Source organism: Brassica napus, chromosome C6 (genome assembly GCF_020379485.1).
Source record: "Brassica napus cultivar Da-Ae chromosome C6, Da-Ae, whole genome shotgun sequence".
Lineage (NCBI taxonomy): Eukaryota > Viridiplantae > Streptophyta > Magnoliopsida > Brassicales > Brassicaceae > Brassica > Brassica napus.
In genome coordinates this window covers 4,300,594-4,326,484 of record NC_063449.1, presented here as the reverse complement: position 1 = coordinate 4,326,484, position 25,891 = coordinate 4,300,594, and the positions used below count along the sequence as shown (strand labels likewise).

The 25,891-nt window shown below is 33.0% G+C and overlaps 3 protein-coding genes across 3 annotated transcripts; 1 reads left to right on the top strand and 2 right to left on the bottom strand.

Moving 5' to 3' along the window:
* The first annotated feature begins 363 nt into the window (after window positions 1-363).
* LOC106404674 (CBL-interacting serine/threonine-protein kinase 17-like) lies at window positions 364-1,805 on the top strand. The gene is made up of 6 exons (XM_048761086.1): window positions 364-441; window positions 609-800; window positions 890-994; window positions 1,082-1,198; window positions 1,290-1,427; window positions 1,519-1,805. Exons 2-6 carry the CDS (start codon window positions 663-665, stop codon window positions 1,573-1,575), a joined length of 555 nt encoding a protein of 184 aa, XP_048617043.1. The 5' UTR covers window positions 364-441; window positions 609-662; the 3' UTR covers window positions 1,576-1,805.
* A 1,469-nt stretch (window positions 1,806-3,274) lies between these two features.
* LOC125588283 (puromycin-sensitive aminopeptidase-like) lies at window positions 3,275-8,659 on the bottom strand. The gene is made up of 29 exons (XM_048759561.1): window positions 8,610-8,659; window positions 8,383-8,514; window positions 8,238-8,313; window positions 8,061-8,137; window positions 7,762-7,878; window positions 7,603-7,677; window positions 7,407-7,514; window positions 7,121-7,333; window positions 6,973-7,034; window positions 6,868-6,895; window positions 6,699-6,785; window positions 6,582-6,607; window positions 6,360-6,423; window positions 6,195-6,275; window positions 6,062-6,109; window positions 5,947-5,965; window positions 5,814-5,818; window positions 5,692-5,703; window positions 5,557-5,613; window positions 5,343-5,452; window positions 5,193-5,273; window positions 4,922-5,090; window positions 4,670-4,813; window positions 4,428-4,524; window positions 4,190-4,365; window positions 4,005-4,115; window positions 3,817-3,933; window positions 3,657-3,728; window positions 3,275-3,540 (listed from the first exon to the last, which is right to left on the bottom strand). Exons 2-29 carry the CDS (start codon window positions 8,443-8,445, stop codon window positions 3,460-3,462), a joined length of 2,376 nt encoding a protein of 791 aa, XP_048615518.1. The 5' UTR covers window positions 8,446-8,514; window positions 8,610-8,659; the 3' UTR covers window positions 3,275-3,459.
* A 10,250-nt stretch (window positions 8,660-18,909) lies between these two features.
* LOC106402429 (probable sugar phosphate/phosphate translocator At1g48230) lies at window positions 18,910-21,442 on the bottom strand. The gene is made up of 11 exons (XM_022705158.2): window positions 21,292-21,442; window positions 21,177-21,212; window positions 20,931-21,085; window positions 20,741-20,848; window positions 20,591-20,622; window positions 20,460-20,510; window positions 20,312-20,373; window positions 19,952-20,213; window positions 19,612-19,877; window positions 19,428-19,522; window positions 18,910-19,355 (listed from the first exon to the last, which is right to left on the bottom strand). Exons 3-11 carry the CDS (start codon window positions 21,012-21,014, stop codon window positions 19,221-19,223), a joined length of 1,095 nt encoding a protein of 364 aa, XP_022560879.1. The 5' UTR covers window positions 21,015-21,085; window positions 21,177-21,212; window positions 21,292-21,442; the 3' UTR covers window positions 18,910-19,220.
* Between the last annotated feature and the right edge of the window lie 4,449 nt (window positions 21,443-25,891).

The following is a 25,891-nucleotide window of genomic DNA, read 5'->3' as shown; positions in this document are numbered from 1 at the left end:
CGAAGTAAAATCTAAAATTTTAAAGCAAATCATAAGAATGTATAGTAACACTAATAGGATATTAAAGCAAATCATATAATACACTAATAGGATATTATATTGTAATACTATTTATTAAAAAATGTTTAAGCAAAACCTCATCACACATTGCACTGTAAAAAAATTGTGATTAACTAAGAGAGCTTATTGAATTAGGTGTTCGACAAGATTTTATACTCTTTACATTTCAAAAAGATTCACATTTAGTAAAAAATAATTGTTTCAACAAAATATATTTTTAACAGTAAATCGTAAACTTCACAAAACATAACTGTATTTATTGAAGTTTCATTAGTTAAAAGTTTCATTAGTTAAAAGTTTGGTGGTCGAGTGATCTTGTATGTTATCCTTACGGGATGTCTCCCTTTTGATGATGCAAACCTCGCGGTTCTTTTCCGTAATGTACTTTTATTTCTTCCCTCCGTTTTCAATAGTTTTTTTTTTTGCTAAATATAAATGGTTTTTTTTCTTACCAACTTTTAATTTGCAAGTCTTTTATCCGAGCTAAAGTGTGTTTTATCAAATAGTCTATGTTTGAAGAAACATACTCAAAGCTGTTGCCATTTCAGATATTCAAAGGGGACCCTCCAATACCTAGATGGTTATCACCCGGTGCTAAAACCATGATCAAGAGAATGCTTGATCCAAATCCAATTACGAGGATGACAATCGCAGGTATTAAGGCCAATGATTGGTTCAATCATGACTACACTCCTTCCAATAGCGACGATGAAAATGATGCATCTTCATTCCAAGAAGATGTAAGAAAATGTTGCATTGGTTCTTATGAATGTTCTTTTAGTGAATTGCCTTTTTCATGAGTCTTGTGGTTTTGGTTCTGATGGTGAAGGTATCTGAAGAAGAGAAGAGCCCTGATTTTCCAACCGTCATCAACGCCTTTGAGTTGATCGGAATGTCATCATTTCTCGACCTCTCCGGTTTGTTTGAGACTGAGGTAACAGTTCAATCTTGTCCTCATGTACTTTGTTTCAAGATGTATTTTTTGCTCATGATAAAGTTTTTTTTTTGTGCACTGTTTCAGAAAGTATCAGACCGGCAGATAAGATTCACATCAAATAGGTTAGGCATAGATGTATTGGAGAAGATCAAAACAACCCTTATGGAGATGGGTTTCTACGTACAGAAGAAACACACAATGGTGAGAATCTCTTTTTCTCTTGTCTACTACTACTTTAGTTGTTGCAAGCAGTTTAAGTGGTTTCTAAAGTTGAGAACTGATCTTGCTTCAGTTAAAAGCAATCCAACAAGAGAGTAATCGAAAAGGGCAAAGCGGGTTATCATTAACGGCAGAGGTTTTCGAGATCATCCCGTTGCTTAATGTGGTCGAGCTAAGAAAGACACATGGTGATTCATTATTATATGAACAGGTAAATATTCTTGTAGCAAATAAATTTTACATCTCTATATCTTTTCTGTAGTCTTGACATAAAACATCATATTGTTTTTGTGTTGGTGCAGTTGTGCGACAGATTATCAAACGAATTAAGCACATCATCTCATGTTCAAAAGCTTTAAAAGGTAGACAGGAGCAGGAAACAAATGTGAAACTATTCCAAATTTGCATCCGGAATGATAGAGGATTTATGTATATAAATTATATATGATAGAGGATTTATGTATATAAATTATATATGATAGAGGATTTATGCATATAAATTATTTTTAAAAATGTATATAAATTATATATTACCTTGTATAAAATTGGTACATTAGCCAAAGCTGTAAAGTATATTCTTTTGTAAACATTACATTGTCCCCGAATCTGTTCATTAGCAAGTAATAGATTGCATCCGATGCTTAATTACTGATTAGGCCTAAAACTCACTGGATTATGGTTTGATTACTTGGCCATTAATTGATTTACAATGAAGATGTTGATGATGTTCATAGAATGAGGAAGGAGAGGAGGCGTTTTCAAGACTAAAACAAGCTCTTACTACCACTACCTGGTTTTACACTGCCATTTTGTGATACAAAAATATGCATCAAGAGAAGGCATAGGTATTGCGCCAAACAATTTTACACTTAGTTTTTTTTTTGTGATAGCAAAGCTTCTGTACACATTGCCTTAGTCATGTGTTCCATGAACTTACTAAGCATATCAAAAATTATTTTCATGTAGTTCTTGATGGACTCATTGTTCTTCTCACATAATGATCAAGTCGCCAATAAGCTCTTGGTTGTTCTCAATTTTGTATTTTGTTGTCCAAAATGAGTGTTGATGACCTTCACAAATATTTATTATATGATAATGATAGTATCTATTTTATTAAAACATAAAAATTATAGAGAACTAAAATTTGTGTGCCGTGTTATTTACAGTTTGTGCTATTGAAAATTTTAATTTTATAGATATTTATTAAATCAAATATTATAAAATCAATTTTTAATTAATTAATTAACATTTAACTAATTAATAATATATTTTGCATCTATTTCTTAATTTAATTATAAAAATATCCCTTTATTGTTATAAATTTTATAAAAATATTTTACTCTATGTTCTTCTAAATATTAAAATTAAATCGTAAAAAACTAAAATATAAATATAAATTAGATTATATCATTTTAAATTAAACGAAAAAAAATATTTTTATGAAGCATATATTTTGTAAGTATAATTTTATATAAACCAAATACTAACATTCACCTCAAAAAAATATAATGAGTAAAGAATTTAAATAAGTGCTATCTTATATACAACTTTTGAGTTTACAATGAATAAAAATAATAAATCTATATTAATATTATCATCTAAAACAACCAGATTTTAATATTTCTCCAATTTTTCATTTTCACAAATATATTTTTAGTTTTATAAAAAATAGAAAACAAATAAAATAAACAAAAAATATTTCATCTCTAAAATAAGTTAAATTTAGTAAGCTATATATACTTCTATATTTAAAATAAATTGTCAACACATTTTAAATTATTAATATAAAAAAATAAGAAACTGATCTGAAAATATCGAAAATATTAATATCAAATATATATGGTTTATCTAAAATTTTACATAAAAAGAATCAAGCTTTTTAGTGACCTAATGCAATAAGGATAAAAAGTTAAAGACTTGCCTACGCGCAAATTCTCGCACTTGAAAAACAACATGCAGGGTGCAAATTGTTATTACTAGATGGATTTGTAGAATAATAACGGGTGGAAGTACATTCTTTCAATTTTGATTAATTTTAGTAGGGAATTTTTGTTATTAAACTAATTAACTTACCTTAATATAGAACAAAAACATCGTTGGAAATGAAGTTCACAACATAAAAAAAAAAAAAAGTTCAGGGTCCGTTTATATATAGTGCTATAAAATATGTTTAGAGCTAGTTTCAGTAACTAAATAGTTGCGAGTAGAATTGTCTTTTAAAAGGATTTGATTCTTGATGTCTCTCAAGCAGCCAAACTCTTGGAGGCAATCTCAAAGACATTTTCAGATAATCCATTAGCTGACATTATCATCTCCAACTGTGCCTGCAAACCACAACAGCTCCATCTAAACATTTTTCTCTTATAGATTATAAAACCAACAAAAGCTAATGGTTTGTTGCGTCTTTGAGAAAAGAAACAATACTGGTTTTTGCAGTTACCTTGGCCAGAGCTTGTCGGGTTTCATCGTAGCGCTTCCACCTCGAAAAGGCAGATAACATACGAGAAGCAACCTAGACTCAGACACAAGAATAGCAAGTCGTAAAGGTTTGTTTATTGTCAACAAAAGATAACACACAGGTTTAGTTTTGGGAGCCAAACCTGAGGATTGATTTTGTCTAACTGGACAACAATGTCACCCAAGAACTTGTAACCTGATCCATCTTTGGCATGGAAGTTCACTGGTGAACCGCAGAATCCTCCAATAAGCGAGTAAACCTGAATGATCGTTGTTTGTAAGGCATGGATCTGAGAAAGAAAGTTGCAAAATTGATTGAGAATCCACTTGCCTTGTTTGGATTGCGCAGATCAAAAGCTGGGTGATCCAGAAGCTTCTTCACATTCTCCACATTGCCGGGAATGTCGGATGACGATTGAAGGAGGAACCATTTATTAACAACCTGAGAAAAGAAGCCAGATAAATCTCAGTATGGAGGCAAGAAGGAAGTAACTTGTGAGATATTAAGAACCATACCAAGTAATCGCCCTGCCACTTGTTATAGAAGTCAGCAAGGACGTCATCACGGGTTTTACCCGGGTTCTGGGAAAGAGCTGCTAAAGCAGCAAATTGGTCGGTCAAATTGGTGGCCGACTTGTATTCACTCAATGCAAGTTCCACATATGATGGGTCCTCAAGAGATGCAAGATAAGCTGCATTATTTCATTTCATTAGTAACTTGAGTAAAGAGAAGCTCGTTTTACTTAAGAATGACTAGTAAATGCAAACCTAGAGCCTGTGTTCTTCAAAGCACGCCTCGCCATATTTGGGTGGTCAAAGACATAAGCCTCTGTGCTCCTATTGTTCTCAACCTGCACAAAAAACAGCGGTTGAAAACTTTGGTCCCAAAAGATTAACTATGTAGAGAGAAGACATACTATCTTTAGAAGCTCAGTTTTGAGTTCAGACGCAAGCTGCTTTCTAACAAACTTTATACCAACATGAACAGCATCAGGATCTGCCACGGCCATCATGGGCTAGGAGGAAGAACAGATCATCATCCGAGAGATCAGTCTCAACACGAACTGGCGCACTGAATCCTCTAAATAGGGATGGAACAGGTCTTTCAGCTATATCAGAGAACACAAACTCTTCTTCTTTCTGTACGTAAGCAAAACATAAGCACTGGATGTGGAATACAGTGGAGGGGAGGGCGATGTAACGTATACTACATACATTACAAAACGTATTAAGGAATTCTCGACTGACCTTAGTCACTCGAAGTATTGTGCTGCTGCTAGAAATGGTCTGCAGTGTACCATCATGATAAACAGAGGAGAGTGTAATGTCTTTCCCACTCGAGTCCAGAAGACCAACAACCACTGGAATAAATGTAGCTTCTTTTGTGGGCTGCCCCGGAGTCGGAGGTATCTCCTGGCTGGAAAAAATTATAATCAAATCAATTTGTATCAACAACAAATCCAATAAAGGCAGGGCATTCAGTTCGGTGTAGAAACAGTCATTTTGATAAGAACAGAACCTGAATTTCAAAGAGAAGGTACGGGCTTCAGCATTGTAAGAGGACGCCACTTTGACGACTGGAGTTCCAGCTTGAGAGTACCTAAAATATTAACATTGTTTACATCCTTAATATGAAAACAAGACATTATACAATCCAAGTATGACTTACCATTGCAAGAAATTAGCAAAATCTGCATTGTTGGCATCGCGCATAGCAGCAAAGAAGTCTTCACAGGTCACAGCTTGCTCATCATGTCTTTGGAAATAGAGATCAATACCCTGTAATATATTCACTCACACACAGAGGTGAGCTTAAGGAGCACGCAATAAAGACCTAGCTACTGAATTCACACCAAAAAAAAAAAACAGTTTTGGAAAGCAACCTTTCGGAAACCCTCACTTTCGAGTAGAGTTTTGTACATCCTCGCAACCTCAGCTCCCTAAGAAAAAATTATACAGTCAGCTAAGATTTCTTGCTTACTGCATATAACAGCAACATTATTGTCGAAGAGCCAAACCTTTTCATAAACCTGAAACGACAACAAAAAAAAAAGAAAACAAAGCATATTATCAGAATTAACATATAACGGACTGACAGGAAATGAAACTGCATATGAAAATTAAATTCTTAGATCCGTACCGTCACTGAGTGCGCAGAATGATGGCCAGACACGTAATCCAAGTTTAGAACAGTTACGAAAACACAAGCACGTTAGATTGGAACACAATACTGAGCAAGAATCCCAGACTTCTTAAGTAAATAGAAAACTTGCCTGTGTAGAAGTTGTCCATCTGTCAGAGAAAGATAAAGAGCCATGTTTTATCAACACCGAACGTAACATGTACATCATAATTTTCAAGGCAAGATAAGTAACAAGAATCTCTAACCTTGATGTATGAATGTGGGCGAACAGGATGTGCCATAGGACCAGCATCCTGGAAATCAAACAACAAAGGATTTGGATATTTAAAAAAATGAAACAAACTATGTAGTGGCCTAAAGGAGTACAAGACTACGTACCTCCGGGAATTGATAGATCCTGAGCGTTGAAACATCAGCAATACGCTTTACAGTACGGCTTCCCATGTCAGATGAAAACTCCTTTAAAAATTTGAGAAGTATAATACGATTAGAATAGAGAAAATTTTGCAATACGCAACTTACAATTATGAAGAATAAATGTACCTGATCACGGAAGACAGTAAGACCTTCCTTTAGACTGAGTTGGAACCAGTCACGGCATGTCACCCTATTATCACAAATAGAGTTTTAGTCATATACCAGGCCGCATAATAACAATGTCTATCTTGTGCAAGTTATTGTGCAGACAAGCATATAAGCAAAATTGGAAGATTCAACCAACAAGAAGCGATCATTTGCAATAAAGAGAAGATAGATGAAGCTGACCTGTTACCTGTCCAATTGTGGAAGTACTGCACATAAAACAACGAACGACACGTTTATTAAGAAAATAAACATACACAGTATAAGATTCCATAAACAGCATAATGCGCGATTACATACTTCATGACCAATAACTCCCAAAATTGCTGCATAATCTGCATCTGTTGCAGTTTCTGGAGATGCCAGGACAAGCTTGGAATTAAAAATCTGCAAGGTAGACATACTTCATGATCAAGAAGATAAAATATCAACACAGATACGTTATTATTATAAAGAAGGGTAGAATTACATTCAAACTCTTGTTTTCCATGGCTCCCCTGAATAGCGAACATAAATCAATTAGTTTGATTACTCTCGACAAAAAGAAAAAAAGTAAAATACTATCTGTTCATACATGTTAAAATCTGGAACGGCGACAATGTTGAAGAGATCCAGGTCATACTCAAGGCCAAACACCTAGAGGAAAAGGTTAACCCACAAAATATTCAGATTCAATACCCTAACAAATACAATATTTAAAAAAAACTTTTGAAAGTACTTACATCTTCATCCCACTTCATGGCCGCCTTCAGAGAATACATGGCATGAGCAGTCTTTGGTAGATCTTCTGCAGGAGTCCAGATTTTCAGAGATACCTCCCTACCAGAGCGTGTGGTAAATGTATCATCTCTGCTCGCTAGCTGTCCAGCCACCAGAGCAAATAGATAGCATGGCTTCTTGAATGGATCCTCCCATAAGGCAAAGTGCCGACCTCCCTACATTTCAACGAAGAGATTTGCGTTCAGCAAAGACAAAAGGTGAGACAGAAGGTGTCACTATGTTGCTAACCTCTATGTCTCCTTGGGAAATAAGGTTTCCATTGGACAACAATACAGGATAAAGTGACTTGTCAGCTTCAACACGGCATGTGTACTTCGCCATAATATCAGGACGGTCCTAATCATTGCATATAAAAAACACTATGTAAGAACATCAATAGTACTATCTCAACAAGAGTCATCTTTATATAGAAGTGGCAACCAACCTGGTAAAATGTGATTTTTCGGAAACCCTCTGCTTCACATTGTGTGCAAAAGTTCCCAGATGACTTGTAGAGCCCCTACAGAATAAACATAGAATGGTTAAAATTGTTCTAGTAACAGAAGAAAAAAAAAAGTAAAGGAACATATGCAGAAAAGTTTACATCAAGTGAAGTATTCTTGTGGGGGTATATCTCAGTATCAATTTCCAGAACAAAGGACTCCTTGGCCGGCAGTGAAGGCAGAGTGAGATGACGAGAGTCCAACTGGTAATCCCCTTCCTTGTCGAAGATAAAGAGAGACCAGTAAGCAAAGAAAAGTGAGTTATTAATTTTTTATAATACGGAGTTGATTTTAGTATCAAAAAATTATTTGGTAATATTTAGAACTACAGAGTGAGCATAGAGATACAAAAAAGAAAAAAGAAAAAAAAAATCTGCAGGTTTAAGCATTAAGTGGATACCTTCAGAAGCTTGCCCTCAACTTTGACAGAAAGTAGCTTCAAGTCATGCCCATTCAGGACCAAGGGAGCAGAGGATCCTGGGCAACAGAATACTTGTTCAGAATGCGATGTGAAAATAAAAGAGAGAGGTAAAAACAAAGCTTAAAGAAACTATTAATGTCAAAACAAGTAACGTACCTTTAACTCGAGGGGAAACCTTGATTAAAGAGCTAACAATTGTTTTCTCTTCACCTAGAGAGAAGCTCAGATCCACCTAAGCTTTTAACATCAGAATGATAGTGATTCTACTCATTTGGAGATTAAAGAAGGGTGGGTAGCATACAGTTTCAAAGTAGTAATCAGGCTTGGTGTAGTCCTTGAGAAATATTTCCTTAGGTGCATCCATTTCAACTTTATCCGGAACTGATTCAGTGGCAACAGAACAAAACAGCTTCCTACTGCTTTGCTTATACCTCTGGGATAGAAAAACAGAGAAAGTATTTTAGATTTTGCTACAGCAATTTTGGGTTCTAATTATCATCAGGGAAGGATAGAGAGAGAGAGAGTTACATCAATAGAGTGTGATGGAAACCGATTCTTGGTCAAACAAGTAACCTGATGCAAATTGAAGATTATTCTCGATTTAGATTTAAGTAGAGCAGTTGAAGAGATAAAAGAAAGAAACAGAAACCTGAGAAGCAAGGAAGGGTGTAAGTCTCTTTGGTGAATTACGTAATGGAAGAGGACTGGGAGCCTACAAAAAAGGGAGTTGAAGATGACAAAATTAGAGAAGAAATTAAGGGAATTTATAATACTTGTTACAACCAAATTAAAAGCAAACTAACATATGCATACTATACGAGTGATCAAAGCTCGAACAAACTCAAATCATTTAGCTTGGTTCAGAATCGAACAAACATTAATCCTATTAGTAGCTACAACCGAAGGAAAAGGTAAAAAAGGTGGAACCTAGCCACAGTCACACTTCGACAAGGAATTATCAATTGAGCCATAGGAAGAATAAAACACCCAAAAACCTCTATAGATTCAATCTATTAAACCCTAGAAAACTCTCTCAACCAGAGAGTTAAAGGTTAGGCCTACGGACTTTATATATGAAAATCGGATAGCATTTTAAAAGAGAAAAAAAAATGGCCAAAGAAAATTCGATATTAATATAACAAACGAAAATGGCGACGCAAGTGAATAACAAAAAAAAAAAAAATGATTGATCTTGGGATTCGACTGACGATCAAAGTCTAGGAAAATCGATCGGAGGAAGAAGAAGAGAACATTACCGAGATCCGATTATCAGATGAAAGAGGCACAACTCATTCAATCAGAAGAAGAAAACACTGATAGATATATGAATAATTGATGTTTAGAGATTTTCACACACGTAAGCCCAGTTCTTTTGCTGGACGCAGTGAGTCACCAAAATATAAAAGAATTTAAAAGGACAGGTCAGCAATAAATTAAAATACAGAGCTAAAGGATTGACGCAAGCCACAAAGTTAAACATATTCTCTTGTTATTATTTTTTATTTTACCAATAAAGTTGGGTCAAATCTCCAAAATAGCACATTTCTAAGTTTATATCAAAAAAATAGCACTCAAAAACTAAAATGACCAAAATAGCATTTTATCTTGGGCAAATCTCCAAAATAGCACATTTCTAAGTTTATATCACAAAAATAGCACTCAAAAACTAAAATGACTAAAATAGCACATTTCTAAGTTTATACTTTGAAAATTTTAATTTTTTTATTTTTCAAAATTTGAAATCTTATCTCCCAAACCTCATTTCTCAACTCTAAACTCTAAACCCTAAACTCTAAACCCTAAACCCTAAACTCTAAACCCTAAACCCTAAACCCTAAACCCTAAACCCTAAACCCTAAACCCTAAACCCTAAACCCTAAACTCTAAACCCTAAAATATAAACCCTAAACTCTAAACCCTAAACCCTAAACACTAAACCCTAAATCCTAAACCCCACCCTTTAACTCTAAACCCTAAGTTTATGACTTTTGATAAAACATTAAGTGCTATTTTTGTGACTTTTGACATTGAATGCTAGTTTGGGAACATAAACTTGATTTAATGCTATTTTTGTCTTTTTCTCTTTTATCTTTTGAAAATTTTAATTTTTTTATTTTTCAGAATTTGAAATCTTATCCCCAAAATCTCATTTCTCAACTGTAAACCCTAAACCCTAAAATCTAAACACTAAACCCTAAACCCTAAACCATAAACCCTAAACCCTAAACTCTAAACCCTAAACCCTAAACTCTAAACCCTAAACCCTAAACCCTAAATCCTAAACCCCACCCTTTAACTCTAAACCCTAAGTTTGTGATTTTTGATAAAACATTAAGTGTTATTTTTGTGATTTTTGACCTTGAGTGCTAGTTTGGGAATAAAAACTTGATTTAGTGCTATTTTTGTCTTTTTCTCATAAAGTTTCACCATTTATATTTTTGCATTTTAATTTATATTTTAGTTTCTAACAAATATTTTATATCAATTCTATTAAAATAAAAGTCATGACTTTTTCATGTGTGATTTTTTTAATTTGAATCATTTTTTATAAATTTTATTGAATGAATTTCTTTAAAACTAATAACACATAGCATCTTTGAACTAATTTAATCATAATATCTTTTGATATCTTTTCATTTTAAATATAAAAATATATTTTAAAAAATCTAAAAAATCTGTTTGAAAATATTTAACAAGATCTTAATTTTCAAAAATATATGTAAATATTTTCATTAATTTTGTAATTATTTTTAAATATTATTATACATTAATATATTCAGTTATAGTTTATAAAATGAAAAATAAAATTATATCCTTTTTATCTATTATATAATCATAATCAATCGTATATAATCATAATCAATCTTATTAACAAATTTATATATAATTTATTTTCATATTTATAAATATTTATGTTCAAAAATATAATACGTTGGTCAGACGGGTTAAGATTAGCAAACTATATAATTATAAATATTTATGTTCAATTATCATTTATAAAATGAAAACATTTTATCCTATTTTATCGATATTATAATCATAATCAATAATGTTAAAATAAAATTATTATATTGAACAAAATATGATAAATTTTTGTTAAATTGATAAATTTTACTTTCATAAATAAAAACATTCATGTTAAAATTATATGATGACAGAACGATTTAACATTAGCAAACTATATAATACATATATAAAATTAAGATTTTCTATATACAATAATATATTGGGCAAATCTCCAAAATAGCACCTTTCTAAGTTTATATCACAAAAATAGCACTCAAAAACTAAAATGACCAAAATAGCACCTTTCTAAGTTTATCCATGAAAAATTTTAATTTTTTTTATTTTTCAAAATTTGAAATCTTATCCCCAAAACCTCATTTCTCAACTCTAAACCCTAAACCCTAAACTCTAAACCCTAAACCCTAAACTCTAAACCCTAAACCATAAACCATAAACACTAAACTCTAAACCCTAAACCCTAAAATCTAAACCCTAAACCCTAAAGTCTAAACCCTAAACCCTAAACTCTAAACCCTAAACCCTAAACCCTAAATCCTAAACCCCACCCTTTAACTCTAAACCCTAAGTTTGTGACTTTTGATAAAACATTAAGTGCTATTTTTGTGACTTTTGACCTTGATTGCTAGTTTGGGAACATAAACTTGATTTAGTGCTATTTTTGTCTTTTTCTCTAATATATTATCTAAATGAATAAAAGTAAAAAATATTGCTAAAAAGAAATCCAGCTTTAAAAGGCGGGTCATAATTTAGCATAAATTAAATACAAAATAATTTTCAAATATGTTATTTCATACATATATTAATTTGTTTAATAACTAAATGTAAATACAATAAGATAAATATATAATAATAAGCAACAAATACATATGACGGCTCTATACAATTTATTACAACATATAAACAATAAAATTATTAAATTATTGTATCTGAAATAGTTATATAAACATTTAAATATATGATTAACTTCTTAAAAATGTATATTACTAATAATTTAAAATAAATATCTACGTATATAAAACTGAAAATAACACCTGCGGCAACCTCTAGTTTTACTTTAAAACATCAATCTATCAAATACAAAACCAAAATCTAAAACATCAATCATTAAAATTGGATGAAGTATATAACAAAAAAACGATATTTTTATCAAACAGGAAAAAAGATTTTACAAAAGGAATAACAGAAATTGTTTGTTGTGTTTAAAAAAAAAATGCAGAAATTGTTTGTATTATATGTATTTCAACATTATATTTCGTCTTATCCATTTTATTTCCTTTGCGGGTCTCATATAAACGTGTCAAATATTTATAAGTTCATGCTTTATATATATATATATATATATTGAACTTTCATGTTACATAAGCACAATAAGTTAAATCGTCATTCTCTTCATAACAATGTCGACGTAAATACTTATCATAATATTCTCAACGTTTTAAACTTACAAATATTTATCGTATTTTACATTACAAAATATGACATGTTAAATAACATGATTGAATGAAATGAGAAGTACAAAAGAAAATGAAAGAATGATCAAATCATATATGGCTTCAAATGAAGAATCATTATGATAGTTCATCAGCACATGAACAAAAACCAGAATCAGCAAACCCAAAATATATGTATATGCATAAAATCTTTATATAATAAAATAAAAAATTACTAAGTTTATAGCATCAAAAAGTTAACATCACCAAAATTTAGTGGTTTCGTTTTTCTGCTGTGAATGTCATATATATAGTAGATCGGTAAACGTTTCTAAATGATCTAGCATTCACGATAAGTTTTGAAATATAATATTTTTTAATAAATTATTTAAAAATCTTATGCTTATAAAGTATGATTATTTTTGGAATATCTTGTTAGTAAAGAAAAAGAAAATATCTCGTGAGTGGATTGCATCCGAATTTTGGTTGGAAGATTTCATTTTAAATATTTAAATATTAAATGCATGAAATTATGAGAGAAGATATCTCTTTAGTTGATTGCAACAACTTTTTTATTGACATGTTCCACTACATGACACATATTCCACTAAATGGCACAAAAAATGCAGATCAAAGAGAAATGCATATCAAACAGAACAAAGACAAATCATGCAGATCAAGCAGAACAAATACATATTGAACTAATTCAATCAATTATTTTATTTAAATAAATGTTGAATTTTTAATGTAAATTAAATATCTAAACATAATACTACTGATTATAACTAAGTAATAAATATCATGTTGACAAAAATATCAATAAATATCATCATTTTAATAAGTATAGTGAAATTTAAAATTATATAAAAATTCATCACAATTACATAAATTATAAAGAGTATCCTTGTTTTGCTCATATTTTTTGTATATTTATTCGATTTTGGTTTTTTTTTTACCATTTGGTTCAACTATAGAACTAATATTATCAATTTTATACTCCTTCCATTCCAAAATAGATGATAGTTTGGAGAGTTTATGATGTTTCAAAATAGATGATGTATTGATATTTTTATATTATTCTTAGTTTTATTGAAAACTGTGTGACCAATGATGTTTTATACTTATTTTTTAAGGATTGACTGAATTAATTTTAGTTCATATTTTTAATGTTACTTTTTAGAAAAAAATGTAAACCTTAATTCTTGTGCATTCACTCAAAACATCAAGTATTTTTGGAATAGATGGAGTATATGTTATTGTATCAACAAAATCTTCATTTAAAATTTCAAAATTTAAAATATATAAATGTATATGTATATGTAAGAACAAAAAATATGTTTGATATTTCATTGATATTAAGTAATTATAAATAACCTTTAACATTTATAATTATATGCAGTCAAATTATGAACTACCAAATATGAAAGTATATACATAAATGTATGAAACTAATTTATATGAAAATATTAATTACTTTTTGAATATATAATACATGATTTTATTGATCATATATTTTAAAAAGATACAAAATAACATGTATAACATTCTGAAACTAAATTATAAAAAAATATGCAATAAAAAAAAATGCAATCAAATAACCGTTTCTCTCTCGCAAGCGACACAAAAGGCGAAAACAAACAACAGTTTCTCTACAACAATCCCCGGCCGGCGTCGGCTCCGGCGTTGGTTCGTACTCTTGTTATATTATTGTTTATATGTATCTTAAGCTTTTAGTTCAAATAAATTCATTGTCGTTGCTTAGTTTAATCAAGCGACATGATCTATCGTCACACCATCTCTCCTCTTCCTGGTGCCGTCGCGTAATGTCTTCGTCATGGACAAACAGTTTTCTGTTTCTCCACTGGTTCGTTGGGCAGTTAGGAGGTTTGGATCAGAGCTTTGACGAGTCTTTTTTCTCCCTCATAGGTGAGTCTATTATCTCCATTATTGTTGAGTGCAATCTCCCAACAATCAAACCATGGTGGTTTTGTATTGTCCGTGTATTTCCATGGCTTGTTAGACATGGTGGTCTTTTCCATCCAGAAAATTCTTTGGAAGGAATACTAGTTCTATGGAACAAAAAAAGGAATCTTAAACCACCATGGCCATGGAGAAGATTGTGTACGTCATGTTATTTTGACATTCTGACATGGACGATGGTGACTCCATTAATTCAGAGAGATGTGTTTAATCTCTATTTGACAACAAGAGGAAATACGGCATGTTTATGTGAAGACATGGAGTGGGAGACGATGGAGTTAAGTGCTTATCATTGTCAGTTTGAGGGATTATTTATGATATGGATAGAGACTACAACAAATCATGTTATCTCCTGGAGCGGGAGTGTATGGAATGGGCAGCGATGTAACAGATGGATCGCACCCACTGATCTGTTAAGTGATAAAAGGAGTTGGATCACAATAAATGATAGCCGAACACAAGATCATATAAGACCGAGAACAAAAATAGATAAAGTTAGCGAATCAGTCTATCCTGCACAAGAGTTAGGAAGCATCGTGTTATTACTTTTCTATTATCATGTTTTACTTAAAAATGTATTTGTTGTATGTTTGGATTCATGTACTCTCTTAATCCTCTTTTGATAATAATAAAGATAAGATGTTATAAAAAAAAAATGAATATACAAACTAAATATATATTACTTTTTATAATTATATTTATTATATTGTTTTAATGTGCTTTCAAAAAATCTATCATTATGGAACAATGATAATATGTAAGAACATAAAATATGTTTGATATTTTTCATTGTGCATGAATTCACTAAATTTATTTATATAAAAATATTAATTACTTTTTGAAAAAATTATACATAATTTTTACTGGTCATATATTTTAACATGATAAGAAAATAATATCTATAACTACATACTGAAACAAAATTATAAAAAATATAAATATATTAACTAAATATAAGCTAAAATTTTATAAAAGATAAATATAATTGAATAAGTCTAAACAAGCCTATACAAAACAAATGTAAATTTTTATTCCATATTTCATTATCTAAAGATATTAAATAAAACTTAAATAACTATCTAAAATTGTAAATATTTGCAATCAATATACGAGTTATCAATAACATGCATGAATTCATTAACTGGTTTATAATTAAAAAATATTATAATATGACATTTAACTTTTGTTCACAACTACTCCTTACTACTCCTTCTGTTTCATAATACTTGATGTTTTTTTAGTAGTGCACAAAAATTAAGAAAATTACATTTCTCTAAAAAAATATTTTAAAATAGAATTTTAAAATCAGTTAACCAATTATAAAAGAGACTGTAAAATTTAACTGGTTGAACAGTTTCCAATAAAGTTAAAGTTAACATCATCTATATTGAAACAGAGAGAGTATTAATTATTGTATTTATGTTACATATTATCAACAATTAAAATTAAATAAAATATAAAAATTATGTTTTTATAGTTTTCCGAATATTATATGTGATTATTTAGTAAAGTTATATATTTTATATTATATAAAACTAACAGCCAAATAAATAATACACAAAAATCATAATATGTAAATTATATATATATATATAATTGTCTATGAAGATATTATAGAATATGATATTTAAAGAATAGATCAGTTGGTCATCAAAAAAAAAAAGAATAGATCAGTTTAAAGAATTTCAATAGAATATATTTTTAAGAAAATTTTAGTTTAAGAGAAAGAATATAGAAAAAGAAAGTGAAAGCACATGATTGAAGATCTGTAATCTGTTACGCCAGCTCCTTCTTCTCTTATACATGCAGAACAATTATTTATAACCAAATATCAATCTGCTATCGAAGTTTGGGAGCTCTCTCCTTGGACAGCCAGCTTCAACTCATCTCAATGCACCTCCTTTCAAGAGGAACTCCAGACCTCTCGCCGGCGACTCAACCTACTGCCAGTGGGTATCACCTCCAACATCTTCCCCTCGATCTATCTGCCGGGGCCTATGGCTGAGCCGTAACAAATTGATCTTCGAATCCAAGACCCTGTCACAACAACAATTAGTTAACAAAGAAATTGTGTCGTGCAAGGAATGGGAATTTGCTCAAGCGATCATACCCAAGCCAACTCATAACAAAGCGACGCCTCGCTTGGCCCCGACGCCGACGATCGATACTATCATCTGCCACACAGGTGCAGCTTGGAACAAAGACCATAAAGTCACCGGGCTCGCCTGGATCTTCTCCAACCCCCGACTCAACCGAAATATCCAGAGGTTCCTTCCTGCAAACCGTCGTTTCGTCTCCTCTTATGGCTGAGGCCTTGGCGATAAGGGAAGCCCTCTTGCATGCCTCTGCCCACCACTACAAACGTATCTGGCTCCGCTCAGATTCCCAAGGGCTGATCACAGCCATCAACTCGAATCTCCTATCGATAGAGCTCTACGGTATTTTATCGGATGTTTATTCGATGATTTCGTCTAAGTTTCTTTCTGTTTTGTTTTCATTTATCTCAAGAACCCTAAACGGGCCTGCAGACTCTTTGGCTAAGGCTTGTCTTTGTATGAACCCTTTGAACTTTTAAAGCCCTTTCTTTAATTAGTGAACCCTTTCAGTTGTTCAAAAAAAAATATCTATCTGCATGCAGGTCAATTTATTTTTTTTTCTTTTTTTTTGGTTTTGCTACTAAAATTATGAATGGACAAAAAATGCAGTCTCATCTGTATTTAAATAATCTGCATTCTATCTGCATTTTTTCTGCATGCCTTAGTTTAAATATAAATATATATACAAAACAAAAAAATCTAGGGAGTAGACTACAATATTCCTGGGTGGATCTGTTTGCTTGGGCTTCTTGTTAAATTGATTCTAGGTTCCAACAGTCTATGCTTTCATCCTTTAGTGTTTATAGCTTATGTTTGGTTCCAAAGAATTCTTGAATTTTGTTGGCTTTTGGCTCCAGAGGACATGTTTGTTCCTGCTGGCTTTGTTTCCTAATCATGTATCCCAAATCGGTAACTTTCTAAAGTTAATGGAATTCTGACTGGTGATTCTGGAAACAAGAAGAATAAATAGGAAAGAAATGTAGAGGAATAAAATAGCAGGAATGAAAAGGAACTAGTGTTCTTTCTCAAATTTTAGAAAGAATGACTTTGTTCTTTATTTCTTTACAGAAAAAGGAATGAAAGAGAATGAGAGAAAAAAATTATTCATTGTGAATGGTGATTTTTTTTAGGAACGTTAGGTAATGCATCGTTCCTCGTCATTCCTTGGTCACCATTCGTAACCTACGTCTTGCATCCAGTTTTGGAACCAGGAACGTGTGTGTTTTAAATGTTCCCAACTCTTTTACCCATCTGCCAAAATATCAACATGTAAAACAGTGGAAATCAACTCTTTTTCAAATTTTATCTAAAGAAGGAAGAGAATCGGCTGTACAGAAATACCAGGCTTGTAAAGTCATCAAAAATGACATGAGGATATTGCTCATACATCTTCCACATTGCTTTCTTGCTTTGGATTTCATGCCTTGTTACCTTAAACAAAGGGAACTCTGGATAACTAGAATTGTAAAGAAGTAAGATTTGGAAAAGAAAATCATGGAGGTACTTACCACCACCGACCTTTAACAAATGCTTCCCCATTACCATCGAATAAGCCAAGCCAGAGACTTTACGACTATCCTGATCAGTGATCTCAATAAGGGGACCAAGAGTTGTCCAACAGCGATGCCAAAAACTAGCCGTCATACCCAAACTCACCTCAGACACACACAAATGGTCTTGCCATAATTCTAAGCTTGCAGAAGTGTTTCCATATCCAACTACTATCTTGCATAGGTTGGAGAGCACAAAACTTTTGAGAACCTATAAGATGGTCACCCACAATAGCCATAACGAACCATATGAAGTTAAGAGTATAACCAAATGAGCTTTTGCACAAGGACCTTGTTTCAGGCCCCTAGACGGTTGAGGCCAAGTCCCCCACTCTCACGAAATGACTCCTGCTGGAGACCAAAAGTATCAACCACAACCCTATTCTTCTAAAAATCTACACCGTCAAAGTACGACAGTTGAGCGTCCACTATGGACTAATAATCATTTGAAGTGTTTCAGTAGTAATTACTGTTAATTTCAGCTTCTAATTGAGCTTGATGTGCCAATAAGCTTCTAGTGGAGTATGACTTGTTTTATTTGTCCTTAATATAAAGCAATGTCAAACCAATAACTTGTCGATGAAAAGGATGGACGAGACTATTGAATGCTCTAAGCAGGTAGGTTACATAAACAAGCATGTAACACTAGAGTCTGTGGTGCTATGATCTCTAGATAACACTCATCAGTGTTTAGATAACACTCATCAGTGTTTCTTTTCCAGTAGTTATCTCTTTAAGACGTGAATAGTATACAAACTGATATAAAAAGAAGAAAAGAAAAACAAATCTAAACAGGGATCAACTGCACACGCTCAGAAGTCAGAACTGTCTGTATCATAAAGACCAAGCGGGTCCCGAGCTAATGTGTCTGGTGAAAAACATTTATAACTCTCAACTCGGAGACCCTACAAATAATTTTGGCAATTGCGTTTCGTTTTTTCATAAGAACTAAATATTGTTAAGTAATAATAACCGACATAAATTCTATTAAGAAAAAAAGATTGGGTTCCAAAAGAAAGACACAACATACTGGCCTCATTCCCATCTGTACGTTGCTCAGACGGCAGTGTGGGTTCCAAGCTGAGTCCGCCCGATATGCGACAAGCGCGACGTTATCAAAGGAGCTTCCTCATCAATAAGCTCTATTCCTCTGGGGCTCTCTCCATCCGACGAGCTCTTCGCCTTCCAATCCTGCTCACAGTCATTATGAGTAAATAGTGATAGGTGATGCTTATGAGGAGGAGACAGATTAACTGGCTATACCTTGGTGATTCGATCTGGGAGGCTATCAGTGATTGGTTGAGCCGCTTTCACATCTTTAATTTTTATGTAATTGTACATTACAACCCCACAGAGTGCTGCATCATTAAAAAGAAATGAAACAATGCACATGAGAACTTAATAATAATAGCCTTGTCCAATTTGTAACGAAAAGGAAGTAACAAACCTATTGCGTATCCGATAATGTTGAGACCAGTGATTGTGGACTCAGGGAATATGACAGTGGAGAGGGCTATGAGGATCCAGTCTTTGAGAACGCCAGCAACCCTGATGGTTACTGCTCCTGTTCTTCCGATTACTAAGAATATGGAGAAGTTTAAGGCAAGTGCGCATAGAGCGTTTGAGAAAAAGATCCAGAAGTTGAATTGTATCTGCGACACTTCTATGCTGGGTTTCTCCAGTACATACCAAGGCAAGGACAGGAAAACAAAGCTGCACAAAATGCAAGAAGAAGATTAGATGTTTAATGTACAGTGGAGGCCAAATCAGGTCACAGTAAGTATTACCTGCAGGGGGCTATATAGTATAAGCTGGTGACAGGGTTTAATGTCAGGCCCTTTTTCTGAAGAAGAACTTGAGTTAGCACCAGTCTAAGTGCTTCAGCAAAGATGCCCGTGACCTGGTAGACCGTCCCGATAATGTTGAAATTAATTTCCCCATAGGAGGAAACCACAACTCCAACACTGACCAGCAGCATGTTCAAGAAGACGTCACACCTTGCTTTGTCAGTTCCACAAACAACGGCCATGATAAATGTTGCTACCGGCACTGTCATAAAACATGCACGTTTTAAAAAAAGCTTTGCAACATGGTTATACAAATGTAGATTTTGAGCCAAAGGGAGTTGAGTGTGTGTGTGTGTATACTTAGTGCTTTGAGCATCTGAATGAAGGCAACTGAAATGTGCAAATATGCAGTATTGCCAAACCTGTGAAAAAGGGAGACAGCAGGTATGACAAGCAATGGCATCTATAAACCTACTACGCCCCGCTGTATATGGAAGAAAAGACTTACCAAAGGCTGGACGCAAAGAATGCGCTTATAGGTACCACACAGGTTACGTATCTGGAATCCAAGAAATTATGTTAAAAAAAAAAAAAAAAAGAGGGAAACTACATAAGAAATGGAGTAAAAAAGGGGCTTACATTTCGAATGTCATTTTAACAGGAGAGACAACCTACATTATACAAGAGGAAGAAGGGTACTTTATTACTTGAGGATTCCGCTTCCGCATACTAAAAACATATATATAACACATGCCCTCATGCTGTACTAAGAGATAAGAATAATAATACCTTGAAAACTCGAATAAGAAGGAAGGCGACAAGCCCAGAAAAGCCCATGTGGATCATAGTCAATGTTATAGGAAGGGGGAAGTTGAAGTATTTGGGAGATAGAACCCACTGCCAAAAATCAAATCCATAGTCAAGTCTCAGAATGAAAAGACAATCCAAATCTCTCAAATTATATAGTTTCAGAGATGACCTTGTTGTAGAGAATGACTCCAGAAGAGAGTAGAATGTAGATGAGTAAGTAGCTGTATGTTAGCAAAAGCGTCTTGTTTACCATCTTCTCTAAATCGCCGTCTGCTACTTGTGAGTGCGACAGTCACTCAATACAGTTGTTCAATACTCACAATGCTGACATCATCAAAAAAAAAAAAAAAAAAAAAGAGTATAAAGCACCATCTCACTAAAACGCAATCAGATCCGAGGAGATTCGTAGCAATACCTCGATATGAGAAGCCGAGAAAATGCGAATCTCGGCCTTGGAACACAAGCGCGAATCTAGTTTAACATCAGCCAAAGATCAGGAGAGCGATGAAATTAATAATAATATATTTTACCGAGGATTGCGAAGAGAGTGAGTGATTGAAGGGAGACGGCGAATCAGTGAAGAAGAAGATTTATTATTAATTGAAGGGAACGGAAGGGAAGGGACGTAGAAGTTTGTCAGAGGTGGAGGAGAGAAGCTACTGTTTGCATATATCTCTTGGCAACAAGAGGAGAGATTTACAACTAATAATAATACTATATTTTACCGAGTTAATTAATAACAAGAATTAAATAGATTTAACCAAATAACGGTGGAGATGAATCCTTCATTTCATTTCGTTATGAAATATTTGGGGGTGAATGGGCCCCATAATATCATGGACATTTGATACTTTACGAATTAGGAGTAGTCATTTTAGTATCCTTTCGGAATCAGTCTCGGTTTATTTAGATTTCAGATTTCTCGGCTTAAATATTTTATTCAATTCGGGTATTTATTTAGGTTTAGGTTCAGTTTCCGTTTGAATATTTGCGGATTCGTTTCAGATTCGGGTACAGATCAAAATACATAAACTTAACATAAAATTTGTTTAGCTTGAATATTTGGATGGAGAATTAATAAATTATTTTAAGTATTTTTGGTATTTTGAATATTATTTAACCATTCTAGATATTTACTTTTAACTATTTATATATATATTTTCAAGTATTTTGGACAACTTCAAAATATCTTATATATTTTGGATATTAGATCTAAAAATAACTAATATATTTAAGTATATAAATTTGATTCAAATATATTCGGATACCCAAAATATTTTGATTCGGATCTTCGGTTCTCTAAATACCGAAGTTTTGAACTCGTTCGGATATTTAACTTCGGATATGATTCGGTTCATTTTATTGGATTCGTTTTTTTTTTGCCCAAATCTGCTTACGATAATCGTGTTTCCCTAATTTTCTAATTAGGAAAATGATGAATTAACACCATAAAATTGTTACTAAGGGGGCATCAAATTTTGTATTTGGTAGCATCTTATTCGTATGATCTGTGATATCATATAAGTTAACGATAAACAAACAAGATTTGTTTTTTTTTTGTCTTGCCACTCGGAAACTACATCCAGAGAGTAGAGACATACATACATAGCTCTTCAAAAGTGGGGACTTGATTGAAGAGTTTATTGTATAAAGGTTATATGTAGGAATAAGAACCTAATATTCCCAGAAATTTACACATACAAAAAAAAAATGACTACACTTTTGACTAATCATCATGAAGTAGAGAAGCAGAGTGATTAGGATTATCTTTTATCAATAATGTGGAGTCGGTGGGACAGAGTGAAGAGAGTTTGAAGTGCATCACCACAAATACAATGCTCATGTTTGGTCTAAAATTTGCCTCATATTGCACAAAGAGTAGCTGATCATCCATCTTATAACAAATACAAAACCAGAACCAATTGTCATGAAGAATGAGGACAACAACTATTGCTTGAGCTTTTGCATTTCAAAGAAAAGGGTAAATCAGAACTTGTTTTTTTCGCTACATTGATTCTAATCTCAACAGAGAAAACTAGTCTTCTAAGTTATACCCAAAGTAAGTTTCACCTTTTATGCTGCAATTTAACAATAGGATAAAGAAAAGCAATAATGACGTGCTTTATAGTATAGTATATAACTCGGAAAGAAATTCTTGATCTGGCTGCTTACTAGAGTCAAGTTTCTTGATGGCAGCTGCCTTAACGCCTTTGAGAAAATCGTAAAACAATATTCCATATGAACCTTCATCGATCAAGACCTTCAAACCATATTTATGGGTTATATCTATCAACTCATCCAGTGCAACACAAACCGATCAAGAAATCAGAAGCACCGTACAATGAGACATTATAGTCCCTAATTATCTAATTAGGCAACAAAACGTGCATGGCTTGGATGGATCTTCACAAATCACGACAAACCTCCCTTTGAAGGCTTCCAATCGCAATTGCATGTCGCTTCGGCCCTTCTTGCAGAAGGCTTAGCGGTACAAGCATCACTCTCCCATGCCATTCATCTTGGCTACACCAACATCTAGATTCGTTCAGACTCCCTTGTGCTCATTGGAGCCATAGTTTCGATCTCAAAACCGAAGGATCTTCACGGAGTTCTTTCGGATATCGAAACCTTATCATCACGCTTTTCTTTCTGTTTTTTCTTCACTTTCACTCCAAAGAAGCTTAATGGACCAGCAGATCTTGCGACAAAATCTGCTTTCTGTAATAAAAATTCATCATGCCCTCGTCTTAAACTTCTATAATTTATAAAAGCTTTGGTTGATAAAAAAATAGACCTTGAATTTCCTCAAAGTCAACGAAGTTAATCCACTCCGGAAACGGGATTTGAACCGTCCAAAGTACCCCTTAGAATATATTAGAGTAAATTATGTAATCATTGTTATAAACGTGATGGAACGAAGATGTCAATGTTTGCTGCACCGAAAACATTGACATTATGTGCGAACGTTAAACATGTGGAGCCCACCGTCACTATGCATGCACAATAACTTTACTTTTTCATTTCTATATAAACGATCGTTTCGATCAATTGTAAACACACCATTCCTTCTTCCTCTTATAACACATTCTCTTTCATTATCAGTGTTATCTTCTTCCTGCAGGTATAAAATTTTGCCCTTATTTAAATTTTCCGATACTATAAAATTATAAGTTATTTTATAACACGTTATCAGCACGATCACTCTGCGATTCAGTAAAATTTATATTTATCATATTTACTCAGCTATAATGGCCGGTATACCGCCTATATTATTTATATGTATCATATTTACGCTGCAATAATGGCCGGTATACCGCCTATATTATTATTAATAATTTTATAGTGGCTGTTTTAATTATTATTATTTATCTTTATTAATGCGGGCGGTATGTCGCCTCGTTAATAAACCTTTTGCTAATTACACTATAATTATTGGCTTGGTTGTGCCGCCACATAATTTATTTAATGTTATAATTTTTATATCACCATAATATGATTGATATTTGTTTTTTTATTATATTATGGTTATTATATAAATGTTTGGTCACCTATATCAAATATTATGAAATTTACAGAATTTAATTGACTGATTATTACTGTATTTTTAGATTGATTTTCGGTTCATACGATTTAATCCCAACGGTCACAAAGAAAAATTTTCAAAAATTTTTCTCTTTTCAAACGGCTATGAACAGTGTTTTTAATCTATAAATACACTCATACATCACTCATTTACTTCTTCCAAAACATTTCATCTTCTCTCAAATATTTTTAAATCGCTTCATTCCGGTTTTTCATTGCAAGAAAGATGATTCGCATATTTTTGGTCTTATGTGCAATTTTTATTTTTGCTTCTATGTACGGTCTTTTTATTGGAGAATTTGCTCCTGAAGAATTTACGCTTAATGTCGGTTTACTTTTCTATGCGTTGTTTCTCCTTGTAATTGCGTGTATTAGTAATATAAATGGTTCATTTTAAAATTACGAAATTCTAATAAAATATATTATTTTGTGTGTTAGAAATACAAATGGCAAACATCGAGAAACTCCAGTTCTCGGCTCTGAAAATAACTGGCGAAAATTACATCGAATGGATCACAAATGAGAAACCTTACCTTGTAATGAAAAAGATAACCGAAACAATAAGAATCGGTAACAAATCACCGCCCGAGCATATAGCCGAAGCGATAATCTTCCTGAAGAAGCATTTAGATGAGAATCTAACGCACGACTATGCAAGCGTAGAAGACTCAGCTGAACTGTGGCAAGCTTTAAAAGAAAGGTTCGATAACCAGAGAGAAGTCAACCTCCCTCACGCTCTAGAAGAGTGGAAAAATCTGAGGTTCCAAGATTTTCAAAAGGTTGAGGATTACAATTCCGCTGTCCTGGGGATAGTTTCACTCCTAAAGTATTATGGTAACCCTGTCTCTGAGGCATAAATGATGAATAAAACATACAATACTTTCCACAAACAGCTTCACTTCTTGCCCGAAATTTACGGAAAATGCGGGTACACGAGAGTTTCTGAATTGATAGTTGCGCTCATGTTGGCTGAAAAGAACAATGAGCTCCTGATCAAAAACCACAATTCCCGACCTACGGGAGCCAAAGCATTTCCTGAAGTGAATGCTACGGCGATAGAAAATTCGGAAAGGAAAAACCAGACCAACCGAGGTCATGGTCGCCGTTTCAACAACAAACGTGGAAAAACTTACAATCCCAAATGGAAGGGATCTAACAAGTGGGTTAGATCCGGACAAGTTTCTAAGGGTAAAGAAACTCAAGAGAATACCACCCAGAAGCGTGAGACAGTGTGTTACAGATGTGGCTGTAAAGGACATCGGTCTCGTACCTGTCATACTCCTCCACATCTCTGTAAGTTATATCAAGAGTCCACGAAAGGAAAATCTAAAGAACTGAACCTCACTGAAAACTTTAAAGGGACATCGTACCTCGATGCCTCTGACTTCGCAAATGAGCTGGACTAAATTACTCCTGAAGAGAGCCGAAATGCTTATAGTAAGACTATTGAATAGTTTTTAAATATTGTCATGTATAATTATTACATTTCCTATTTTAAACAAATAATGATTGTTTAACGTCACCTTAATGTATAATTATTGTGTGTTT

Coding starts and splice junctions, on each gene's coding strand:
- LOC106404674 (XM_048761086.1), top strand. CDS start 663: ATGATCAAGAGAATGCTTGATCCAAATCCAATTACGAGGATGACAATC. Junction 801..889: donor CATCTTCATTCCAAGAAGAT/GTAAGAAAATGT, acceptor CTGATGGTGAAG/GTATCTGAAGAAGAGAAGAG. Junction 1,199..1,289: donor TACAGAAGAAACACACAATG/GTGAGAATCTCT, acceptor ATCTTGCTTCAG/TTAAAAGCAATCCAACAAGA.
- LOC125588283 (XM_048759561.1), bottom strand. CDS start 8,445: ATGGATGCACCTAAGGAAATATTTCTCAAGGACTACACCAAGCCTGAT. Junction 7,515..7,602: donor GAAAAATCACATTTTACCAG/GTTGGTTGCCAC, acceptor TGCAATGATTAG/GACCGTCCTGATATTATGGC. Junction 4,116..4,189: donor AGTGGCAGGGCGATTACTTG/GTATGGTTCTTA, acceptor TTCTTTTCTCAG/GTTGTTAATAAATGGTTCCT.
- LOC106402429 (XM_022705158.2), bottom strand. CDS start 21,014: ATGGTAAACAAGACGCTTTTGCTAACATACAGCTACTTACTCATCTAC. Junction 19,878..19,951: donor TACTATATAGCCCCCTGCAG/GTAATACTTACT, acceptor CATTTTGTGCAG/CTTTGTTTTCCTGTCCTTGC. Junction 19,523..19,611: donor CATTATCGGATACGCAATAG/GTTTGTTACTTC, acceptor TTAATGATGCAG/CACTCTGTGGGGTTGTAATG.